This window comes from Brachyhypopomus gauderio, chromosome 6, assembly GCF_052324685.1.
Source record: "Brachyhypopomus gauderio isolate BG-103 chromosome 6, BGAUD_0.2, whole genome shotgun sequence".
In the NCBI taxonomy this organism is placed as follows: Eukaryota; Metazoa; Chordata; class Actinopteri; order Gymnotiformes; family Hypopomidae; genus Brachyhypopomus; species Brachyhypopomus gauderio.
In genome coordinates this window covers 9,459,267-9,471,565 of record NC_135216.1, presented here as the reverse complement: position 1 = coordinate 9,471,565, position 12,299 = coordinate 9,459,267, and the positions used below count along the sequence as shown (strand labels likewise).

The 12,299-nt window shown below is 43.2% G+C and overlaps 1 protein-coding gene across 20 annotated transcripts in view; it reads left to right on the top strand.

Annotated features, from left to right (window-relative positions):
* Positions 1-9,449, top strand: part of adgrb2 (adhesion G protein-coupled receptor B2) — a 189,080-nt gene extending 179,631 nt beyond the window's left edge. For 10 of the 20 annotated variants that reach the window (XM_077008547.1, XM_077008534.1, XM_077008540.1 and 7 more), the window contains 3 exons: positions 806-919; positions 7,500-7,553; positions 9,152-9,449. In XM_077008547.1, coding sequence (XP_076864662.1) covers positions 806-919; positions 7,500-7,553; positions 9,152-9,328 — 345 coding nt within the window. In that variant the 3' untranslated portion in view covers positions 9,329-9,449. Of the gene's footprint in view, positions 1-805; positions 920-3,464; positions 3,556-7,499; positions 7,554-9,151 lie in introns of those variants that run through there. The other 10 variants (XM_077008543.1, XM_077008537.1, XM_077008536.1 and 7 more) reach the window with 6 other exon arrangements.
* Positions 9,450-12,299: the final 2,850 nt, after the last annotated feature.

Below are 12,299 nucleotides of genomic sequence, written 5' to 3'. Positions count from 1 at the left end.
AGTGTGTGTATGTAGCCTGAAGAATGACCACGCTCTGGAACTAAGCAAACCTCCAGTCAGTTTAGCTCTCGCGGCGCCATTCACACTCCCCTGCATTAAGTGTATGACTCTAATGCCACTTCCTCGAGTCCAGATTTTCTGGAACCCGTGACTGGAGATTTGCTTTCCAGTATGGAGGCATCTCAGACAAAGGTATGTTACTAACAGACCCAATTGTTTATAGAGCTTCATAAGGTCTTCCATTCTGGTCAGCCCTGCATGGTTATTGCTGTCTGCATAATCAAAATAGCTGTCTCTCCCCGCTCAGTAAACTGTGGCCACATAGCACACATGCCAGTATGGCTGTCACAACCCCCGGTGACAAGTGACCGGTGAAATGGCTTGGTGTTTGTACAGTGGCAGGCTTAATTGGAGTTGGTAGTCACAGTGAGAGTTGGCCCAGGTCAGAGAGAGCTCGGGGGCCTGCCCTGCTCGGAAGGCAGCTGAGTCTATTGGACTGCTAGAGCGCCAAACCACCTCCAATTAAATGAGGGCGTGGGGGATTAAGTGACCCCCTGCTGAGATCCTGCTGTGTCCGTGCTTCTATCGCCATTTAAACTGCCAATGTTGCAGAGACTCACAAGCCCTGTAGGGATCTTCTAATGGGTGGCATATCTGCTGGCCACCCCCACCCCCCCCCTCCCCGTCTGTCCTGGCCACCCAGTTTGTCTCTCCACCAACTCCTCTGCTCCCCTCCCTTTTATTCTGTTTATTTTTGGTGTTGTTTTTGTTTTCCTTTTTTTTTTTTTCTTTACCTTCCTTCCAGAAAGTGATGCACACTCGCAAAAGACACTCAGAGCTCTACCATGAACTCAACCACTCCACCAAGTTCCACACCATAGATAGGTATAACAGGGACCCTGCCATTTCCACGTTCAAGGTAAGACCCTAAACCATGAGCTTTTGGGGGGACAGGGAACATGGCCTCTGACCAGTCCCATTACTTCTATATGTTAAAGCTTTAATGCACTTATAGTGGCACATCTAAGACTAATATGAATAATATAATCCCAGTTTTTTTCCCTCATACCTGTAACTTCACACTTTAACATCAGGGATTTGGCCCTATGTAGAGGCACTTAACCAAACATCCCCATGCAGCCCTGAAATAAATATCAAATTATAATGTTTCTCTTAATTTAAACGACTGAATGATTAAACGTACTACAGTCTGACACCTTAAACCATATATTAAGCACATGAAATTATGCATTCATTTGACCTATGATATTTAAAAATGTCTGTAATCTACATGGAAAGAATGACATAGATTGATTACCGATTGACTGACATAAAGAACAGTACCCTGAAAATTTATTGTAACTGTGTATAGTATAAGACTGTCTTCCTCAGCCAATCACAATGACTTAGTGCTGCTAAATGTCATAAACATCTGGTAAAAGCACTTAGTGATGTATTGTTTATATACATGCAGGTGCACCCATGCACACCCTATGCACAGTGTGATGATTGGTTAGTATCTTCTTTGCTAGTTATGTCACTATGTCTCATATATTTTTATTGGCAGTAGACATCACATAAATAGCTGTATTATTTTGTACAGAAGTGAAAAATACATTTGATCTTTGAAATGCTATGGAACATGAATTTTGAGCTACTGCGAGCTTTTCCCCTCGGTTAGACGTCCTGTATGCATATCAGGTAAAACTGGTGCCGGTTATGCATCGCATGTAACTAGCAATTAAATAGGTAATTTTCTATCCTAAAACTTGTAATCATAATTATGTACTTCCATATGATATCAGATCTTTGATTTTTACAATTATTGTTTCATAACATAGCCTACTGCATTTTGTTTGCACCTGTTGGTTGAATCATCAATCTTTATACTTGTGGAGTGATGTCATTTTCACAAAACATGGCAGGACCTTGCTATGTGCTCTTTGTTTTATGTGGAGTCCTAATTTCATTTCACCTACCTGGAGAGGCCACTGAATCACACGTCCCAAGGTCACAAAGACCCCAATGTGTTAAAGCCTTGCATGTCTTTACACACCCATGAAGATAAGGCTCAAAATGTCATTAAAATTTATGTTGAAAGTTTATCTGTAGCTTCTAAGTTGCTCTGGATTCTGACAGGTGTGAAATAAGAAGCTGTCAACTGTTGGCTGCCTGGTAAAGATCACAGCGTATTCGACACCTGTGCAAGTCATGTCACCGATCATTAAAATGTTGCACATGCCTAATTCAGAGGGACTTTTCCAGTGTCGCAACTCATATACCTCTTTCCTCTCAGCTATATTTAATTAAAGTTATGTGATGCGGTACTAACATTTGGATCGCACTCAATTCCCAGCCTACGGATCTCTCTCAAGGACGTCTGCGCTCGGCTATCCCTGGAAAGAGTTCAGTGCTTCTTCGTGCTGTTGAGGCTCCTGAATCTTTTATGATCTATTAACAGCAGAGGAAGGAGCTGAGTACACTTCCATATTTTACTATCCAGAGGCTTTTTATCATTAAGATTTAAGAACAGATGCCTCCTGGGCTAACACCTTCGTGTGGCTCAAGCTTGCTTGATGCAGTGTGCTCCACGGTGCTCTCTGGCCACATGTTCGCTCGTATTTAATTTCGACCGCGTGCCCTCTCTCATCCGGCAGGCCGGGCCGTTAGCCTTGATTCTACCTTTCCATTTAGGAGAGTGCCTGGGCTGTACACCTTAGGACAGCCGTCTCTCTTGCTTTCGCAAAGCATTTTCCAGCACATTTTAGCTGCAAAGAGGAAAGTGATTTTGATCACATCGACGAATCATAATAGTATTAACTTTGCCTTTTGCTTCTTAATGGGGGACATGTAATCAACTCTTCTTTCAGGGAGTCATCCAGCAGATTGTGTAATCTCTCTGAGAGTTAACTCTGACAATGCAGTAATTACAGTGATAATGGCATCTGAAAAAGTGTGAAGAACAGAGATTATGCATTGGTAATTGCTATAATAACCCAGTGCCTAAGCCTTGTGACAGCTGGTGATTTTGATCTCATCCTCAAATCACCAGGTTGAAAGTGGGGAAAGAGCTACAGATTGCTAATCTCGTATGTGTATAAAACCAGTGTAATTCTGTTATGAAGAAGTATTCTCCTCCTGAGATATTTCTTTTAAAGAGGTGATCCCTTCATGACTGGACTTGATGTGGTTTCTAAAACCTATAGATATGAGTTCATTTTCTGATCATTCCCATCCTCGGCATAACTGTCCTGTAAGAGGCATTGGAGAATTGCATATCTCTGCATCACGACTCTTCTGCCAAATTCACAGAACTGTAAGAGGCAAGCTTTCCTTCAGACACTACTCCTCCTCATAAAAACCTACCTACCTCATAAAACCCTAGCTACCTCAAACACTGTGACCTAAACTCTGAATGTCTCCTGAAGTACAGAGTCGACCTTTGACCCAATCTGTTGGTCCAGCCCACTTCACAGGTCCCTTCTCCAACTCCACGGCAACAAGCCAAGCCTCTTTTAACACGAAGAATGGGCTTCATTTACAAAGAGAGCCAAAGTAAGCATGTCTACCAGCCCCTTAGTTAATGGTAGTGCAGGACCTTTTGGGAGGGGGACCTGGCAGTTAGACCCTGCTGGTGTATTGTGTAGTCTGGCTACATGACTGAAACAGAGTGGAGTTCAGTGCAGTTCTGAGGTTCAGGGGTATTATGTCTGCGTAAGCCATGCATTTTAATTTCAGAAAGCTTGTTAGCATTAAAAAAATATATATAAATCAATGTAATATTAGTTTTTGCACTGACTTTACCTCATGAAATAACATGAAAACTGATGCCAGATGGATTTAGGGACATGATTGACCCTACGGAAAATGCTCTGCTTCGACAGCTTTTATGAGGACATGGATATCTGTGAAAGCAGATATTCGGTCGTTAGTTTACAACAAGCAACCGGTGTGATTCCACTGAAGATCTCATAGGAGTGTCACTCAACCACAAATGCCAGTGTGTGTATTTCATGTCACTGGTGTCTCGTGTCCCTGGCCATTGTGGAGATGAGTACTCTACAATTGAATGAACACCAGTCACTTTTCTCCTGATGCCTGATTGCCCTGGGTTCACTTCTTTGTGTAAGAGTGAGTGTGTTGGGCAGAAACAAGGCTTCTCTCTGATCCCCTTTCCCTCTCACCCCCATTCAGCCTCGAGGAGCCACGGTCTCCCTTACCCTCCGTCCTTGTCTACAGCTCATGATTCTCCCGTTGTTATCTGCCTGGTGGTTTTCAGCAGAGCCTGCGGTTGAATCTATCGAATGGCCTATATGTTTGTGAGGGACCCTTGATGCAGTTTGAAAGGCAGTTAACCTGTAAGTGATGATGTGAGCTGGACTGCCTGCTCTAGTAGAAGCCCCCATACACGTCTGAATGGACGCAGGACCGACGCCCTGTGTTCAGTCTTTTCTCGGTAATGCGGAAAGCACAAATGAACACAGCAGGAGAGGCTGGCAACAGAGAAAAGCAACAGACTGGCTTCTGAAATATGGATTGACCATAACTTCTGCTCTGTCGCCCACATTCTCTCTCTCTCTCTTACTTTGAGTTATCAAGCACAATAATCAACGTCGCTTTGTTGATTGTCTGCTTTGTGTGTTATGTAACATTGTTGTTATTACAGCAGCAGTGAAGTCACAAAACTTAAGGGAAACGAGTCTAAGCACTTGGAACATCCGGGGAATAACTGGCATGAGCTGAAACAGTCACATGGCTGCAAAAGCAACTAGGATGTATTCCAGTTTCTTCCTGAGACAATGCACAATTAGACGTCACCTTCTACAATGACTAATTTTACATAGGTGGCTACATATTGTGTAAGATGTTTAGCCAGCTAAAGAGTTTGTGACGTGCTATCTATGCCAGAACGATGTCATGACTTCAGTATCATTAATAGTCACATTCTCAATGTTCTATTAATTATGTCCTATTAATTGAGTTCTATTAATAGCACAGATGATCTGTTCATGCTTAATTTTGTGGATGCCAGTTGTTTTATATGGGTGCATTTTAGAGTGTATTGGAGACAGTAGGTTGTATAAACAGACCTTTTATAAAGGTGTCTTCAGATCTCAGCACTGGTACAGGTCAAGTCTGTCAAATAAGTATTGACTGGATGAGTGGACTGTACCTTAAATTTGACTATTAAATATATGACAGCCTATTGGCTGAATCTGTAGAGTAGGTGTATGTAATAAAGTGACCACTCAGTGTATCACTAGGCAATAGCTTAGTAATTCCCAGAAACGCAGCAAGACTTTGCAGCGTCACTCGAAAATCAGACTGTAGGGTGTTGATGAGTCTTTGAACCAATGGCAGGTTTTGCGTGGTTGACTGTAGATATTACCCAGGTGGAGCTGTGGGGTGCCATGAGGAGTATTCCATGTAGGAGTCCCAGTGAATCGGAAAGGTTTTCGGAAAACCCGGAGTGGATTCGCAGGAGCCATTGTGACAGTTACTTTCTGAGAATAATATTTTCCTGTAAAGAAGTTAAAAGAAGAGGTTTGTGGCTTCGCCATTCCTCCTTCTCCTTTCTCTCCTTGTGTCTTTAAAATTGTTTGTATCCTTCAGAACCATCTCTAGCATAATCAAGCCATTAATGAAATCATTTGCCTCATTAACGTGTTTCAAAAATTGCATTCATGCTCCTTGAACTTTGATTGTGTCTGCCTTTTTTTTGCTCACCCAAATTAGCCATTAAGTGGCGTTTCCTTGCTGGCCGCAGTGTTGGCAGGGCACGGAGCCGACGCCCCATCAGCTGGCCTAATGAGGGAGCGGAGAGCAGACTTGGACCGAGCAGCGCAAACACAGGCACAGAGCGCTGTGCTAATGCAGGAGCTTGAGCCAATTAGGATGTAGACCGGGCAAAGCCCAGAGTAGGCCTGTTTACTTAATCTGCTGCCCCATTGACTTCATTCCGCCATTGAGCAATGGCTGTGAGTTTAGATCTTTTATGTGCATAGGCTATTATATTGAAGGTCTCCAGTATAATAATCTGTCCAGTTTTCAAGTTTGTTTTTTTTTTGGAAATGTATATTACCTGTATCATTTGTCTTTATAGACCTTGTAGCCTATGGTCTGACAGAGTGTTAGGTCCTGTTGGCTGCGTCATAAGGAGTGTCATGTGATCAGGGACTGTGGAATGGCCCGTTGTGATTGGCTTACTGTTCCCAGAGTTCATTGCCACTGCTTCTGACCCTGTTGTCATGCAGTAGCACACTATACTGTACGTGTTTATCTGTACCAATGCATCTGTGCCTCCTTCCTGTTACCATATCCACGTTCCTTGGCTTCATTTGAATCATGTCTTATTTCTATCACTTTAAATCAAACGTACTTTTGTTTCATTAAGTCTCAGACTGCACAATTCATTCTTTTTAATGTTGTATTCTGTTGTGTAACTCGTTGGTTTCAAATAGCATGTTTCCTGCCGTAGTCTGACCGTAGGCAGACAGGGCGCATACAAACCCAAAAGCATCAAACAAAGAGAAGGTCAAACCAGCTCGTCCACAGAGCAACAGGAGCGGGTCGTGCTGGTGCTGACATGGCCTTCCCCTGCCCACCCCTCCCCCGTTTTCACTCTCTCTCACTCCCTTCGCTCCACACTGCATTCTGGGTAGTGAGACCTAAACGAGCGCACGGGTGTGGCCGTCGTGCTCGGAACTCTCTCCTCAGCCGGCTCCCTTCTCATCTGGCCCCTTCAGCCTTAGCGTTGCTGTAGTCACGGCCTCTGTTCTCTCTCGGTCCTGTAGGTGTAAGCCACCCTCATGCTTGTGCTTTTGTATCTTCCACAGTGTGCTTTCACTCACAAAAGTTTTTTTAAAGACAGGAGCAGGTGCCTCCCCTGTAGAGAGTGTCACACCGTGTAAGGTCATAAGAATTCGCTTCAAATATTTTGTAGGCGGAATGCAGAGAGGTACCGTGTGTGGAAAGAGAGAAAGGAACGTTCTTGGTTAATAATAACATTTAAAAATAGTCCCTGTACGGATATATGTAGCGTGTGCCTCAGCACAAAGATCACATACGTCTTCGCTGATGCAACCGTCTCCTCCGCGTTTCTCATCCGCTGAGGTAGACAGGGGGGCTGAGATGATGCCTGTGGGATTCCTCTAATTCAGGACCAGTGGTAAGCCAAGTTCTTAGAAGAAGTGGTGGTGGTGGTGGGGGGGGGTGTAGTCTGCCTCCATAACCTGCTGTCCTACAACAGCCCTACACGGCCTTTTCTTCTATCCCAGAGCACACGCGTGACGCCCCAACATAGTCGTGGTGCGCACGGCGCTGATGAGCGTACGGGCCTCATTGACCCGGGAAAGGGAGGACGGAAGTGGGGAGTGCGTGAGACTACACGGTCCTTCGTCCCGGTGGAATAGCAGAAAGACTGAAGCCTTCTCGCAAACATGGCAGTGACTGTCATCTTCCCTTCTTCTCTTTCTCTTCCCTCGTTTTTATTACAACAGAGGGGAAAACGGTGGAGCGTTTCATCTGCTGGAGGTGAAAAGAATTCTTCGAGTGTAAGTAGAACAGAACTGACAGGGAGAGATGGAGAGAGAGAGAGAGAGAGAGAGAGAGAGAATCCTAGTGTGAGGGAGAGAGGGAGAATGAAGAAGGAAGAAAGAAGCGTGTATAAATATGTAAGCAGCAGAATCACGTTTGCGTTCTCTCAGGAATGAACTTGGGCTCTACTCCTGCATTAACGACTCTTCTGCATTACAAAATGTTCCTTCTCTAACATTTAACATGCAAATTGGCTCCCAGATTATGCTTTTTATATTCATTTTGCCAACTGTCAGCCTGTTACGTTGGATGAATAATAATCAGGCTGCCGCCGCCCCCTGGTGGTTAGTCACTACGTTGTACGTGGATTTCAATCACTGTGATGGACTGTCTAGGTTAGCAGTGTCTTCTGTGTTTGTGTACTGTTTGTGTAAAGACATTCATGTTTGTTTTTTTTTGGATTTTTTTTTTATAATTACACACTATAACTGTTCCCCCACACTCATTTTTGCTGTCTGAAAAAACTATCTGGTGAAGCCTTCCGTAGTCTCACACACACACTTCAAGTTTGGAACTTTATGGAATGCATCACATTAGTAATCAGTCTTTCCACTCTGAAAGACGTTTAGTCATCAAAGATGAGAAATATTCAGTAAGAGTGTGTTTAGGGTGTGAGTGAAATGTGAGGGGCTCCAGGAAGCCATCTGGTAAACACATTATTTGTATACATATATATTTATTTACTCATTCACACTGGAAAAAGTTATTGAATAATCATAATCAATTACTTAGAAATTGAATATTTGGGTTATTTTAGATGACAGATTTTAATAGTATGCTTATGTCATGACATGCAAAAAGGTTAATGTGTGCTTCAAAGAGTTGGAAACCTGTAATGTCATAGCACAATATTGTGGATGGTTGGATCATATTTTTCCTTCACTGACTAAAAGGGAAAAGGAGTGGAAGGAGTGTAGCAAAGTCTCTGAGACTTTTTACCCTGTTTTGAGGTCTGGGTATGTTATTAAAATGGATTTTAATACCATAAGAAAACACTGGTTGTCTCCCAGAACTTTTCAACATGTACGTATCTGACCATGGTCTCCTGCCAAATCTGGTCATGGTTCTCACACGGTGCCTTTGATTTTCCTTTCCTGGCTGACCGAATAAAGCTACACTTACTCAAATGTGTAATTAACCTCCCATTAGTAGCTTCTGCAACAGCAGGCAAACAGCATTATTTTCCATTTTCCACTAAGTTTGTGAGATAGATGGAGAAAGAGAGAGACACAGAGAGAGAGAGAGAGAGAGAGAGAGAGAGAGAGAGAGAGAGAGAGGGAGGAAGAAAAAATTAAACGGTATACTTAGTTGATCACTTAGTTGAGTTAATGTTTAATATTCAGTGTAAATTATCTTGATATCTCACGTCCAAATACTTTTCAGGTTGTTACAAAGAAATTAACTTTTGTTTCTATTATATGCAAACAATAGTCTGCGAACTCTATAACTGCTCAAGAATACCAATGGTTTACAAAAAATGTGTCTGATCTAATGGAGTCTTCTTGCATCGTGTGTGTGTGTGTGCGTGTGTGTGTGTGTGCGTGTGTCAATGCAGGATAAGTGTAACACGGAGGAGCAGCACTCCTGGGATGCCTTTAAGAACATGGCTCCTGATCCATCCTGTCCCTCCAGCGGACAGAAGGACAGAGTGGAGCTCCACAGTAAGACCTGGGACGCTTCCTCCGCAGACACGCCCGACACATGCGAGGGGGACTTCCAGACGGAAGTGTGAGGGAAGAGTGGCACATGTGCATAGAGGCACTCCAGTTCACACATCCACATGACCTACCCAGAAGAGGATCTAAAGGAATATACACTTGTTTACTGCTGACAGGACAGACTGGGGATGGGGAATGGGGGGTGGGGGGGGGGGGGGGGGTGGGTAAGGGTAGGAGACTCTTCTATCCTATATTTTCACATGAACGCTTTCAATGAAAGAAATGGGGCTTGGAAAGTATATGGGGAGAATTTTTAACAAACTGTTTCTGAAATGTTTTGATTTAACTCTGGAAAGGACTGTCTTTCACCTGTTTGATGATTTGGAAATTTAAAAGAAAAAAAAAAAGAATATTTCTGCACCGTTCTTTTTTATAAAGAAAAAGGAAAAAAAAACAAAAAAAAAACAAAAAAACAACCACCCCCCCACCCCCCCCCCCCCACCCCACCCCCACCCAACACTGGGTTATGGTGATTCGCACATTGTCCAGCACTGTAGGGTTTACCTTTGCACCTTTCTGTCCTGTCTTTCTAATTGGATGACTCAAGCTCTCTGCTTTTGGTTCGAGTTTTCAGGGTGGGTGTGGATGGGAGATTTAAAATGCTTCATTAATGTGTCATCCTTTGCTTTTCTTTCTTATTTTCTAGCAACAAAGCTAGTGTATTCACTGTTCTCACCTCTTTTGAACACTGGGTTTTCTTCTGTTGCCTTCTTATTCAGATTTTCACTCATTTTTGCTTAATTCCTTTGTTCAATGATTGAAAGGGAAGAAAAGATGAACTAATTTGTTTGTCAAGTTTTTTGTGGAAGTAGGTTTTTCATTCTTTCTGCTGGTGTGTGAATGTGTTTTATATTTAAGTTAAAAAAAATGATTGATAGCAACCAAATACTGGGTGTTACTCAAAGTCTAATGCATACTGTTTCATGATCACAGAGAAAAAATCCCGAAATGACCTATTGTTAACCTTCAGCTCACCTAAAAACTGAAACAATCCATGAAAGTCCTTTTTTTCCCCTAGATAAGACGCTATTCTGCAGTATCACTCTCAATAGCATTGCCCTCACACTTCTTGAAGTACTTATTGATTGACTCCATCTTGATTGAGTGGCTTAAAACCCCTTAAAATGGAGGAAATAAAGTCTGTTGCTGGTGACCCTAAACTATCTGTTGCCACCAAAGCCATCCGTAAAAGAGGATTGATAAGGGATTTTGTAAAAGACTAAGCAATGCCATGACAATCCGTCCTCCACCAGTTGTGCTGAGAGGGACTCTACTCTCCGGTAGTGGCTCTCCTCTGGGGTGAGCCCATCATTTGCGAATGTAGTCCTCCAGATCTCCTTAAAACGTATTAAGACAGGATTAGACGTAATGAGACAAGAAGCCAGACAGAGGTCAAAACGGCCAGGCAAATTTTCATCCAGACAGAAGCACCGTTTCTACTTACATATTCAACAATTGCCAGATGCTCTTATTCAGAGCAGCTTATCAGTAGGCACCATGCATATCCTCCATACAAATCAAACCCATGACACTGGTACTGATAGCACCTGGCGCTAGCTGCTCTAGCAGGTGAACTACTGACCCGAAACACAAAATGGTTAAACCTGAACACAAAATGGTCCTCATAGACGTGCATTCAGAGCCCTCTAGTGAGCGTGTTGTTTATTAAACACCACTTGTCAGAGACTGCTTGCTCTCTGATTTGGATTACCAAGCAATACACTTCCCGTGCGCTTGTTCTTAGGAGACCTGACAGGTTGGTTTCGTTTCTGACTCGCGAGCATCTCAAATTGGGTCCACCTGCACCCCGTGCACCGGCGTGCCGCCGCTAACGAGATCGAGCTAGGCGGAGAGCGACGCCGAGACGAAACTGAGCCGCTTCCTCATTGCGGTGCCTCTGCTCCAAACCCGCTGCTGTTGCCGTGTGGTCTTGCATTCGCTGTCATAACGCTTGTGTTGTCCTGATTATCCACAAGCTGAATTCTACCTGCCAACTTTATCTGTTAGTGCTGAGACTATGATGCGGAAAATGGGTTTAATGCAGAATAGACTGTAGAGGTCATCTTGGCTTCCTCTTCATTGCAACTCATACCAATTAGGCAGGCGGTGTAGGCTGATCTAACTGCACGTGGAGAAGGAGATAATTACCTTGGGGCTGACAATTTGTCCTGACATTTTCTTACTTGGCTCAATGGCCATCTGCTCAAAGGTCCCTGAAGCTAGCACATTGTATTGACACAGACTGCAAGGCAAGATCATGCCATTTTAACCTTTGGAAGTAATCTGCAGTAATGGAGAACATGGCCGACCCTTTCAACTAAAATGAAATAACCCTTTACCACCACTGTGATTAAAACTACTTTCCTCTCTATTTCCTCAACAACAAGTTAAGAAATAAATAGTACTACACTTTCTGTTCCGTTTTGGGCTATAGGTTGTTAATGTTCAGAGGACAATATTATTCAAGTTTCAGTCTTTGTCAAATGAAAGCATTTAGCTATATTTAGCATTGCCTTGAAGCATAAGAACATTAATTCAAACAGGTAAGTTACACATGTTCCAAACTGTCGTTTTGGTTGTCATGGGGCTGCCTGCCCCCTCATTTATAACCAGTGCCTACCTGTTTTCTCTTTCTAACCACCTTGTTCTTTGTTTATAAAGCTGTGTGTAAAATAGCCTGTGGCGATTTGTCTATAAGATTTTATTCCAGGTTCAAATCAGAGCTTCATACAGTTAGCTGTGGGATATCTGGCTTCACTGGGTGGTGTTGCATCTGTGGCTTCTGGCTGAAGCGGAAGTTGTCTTCAATGGTTCCGTTACCCCTGTCCGGCTCATCTTTGATTCTCACGTTCTGAACAGCACTTGCTGTGACCTTTGACCCCAGTCCACCCCTACATTTAAATGCATTTTAAAATATGCTCTATAATCTTATCGCTCACAAGCAAACTTGACAAATGCCTTACAGTCAGATTTATTTTGTGAAAC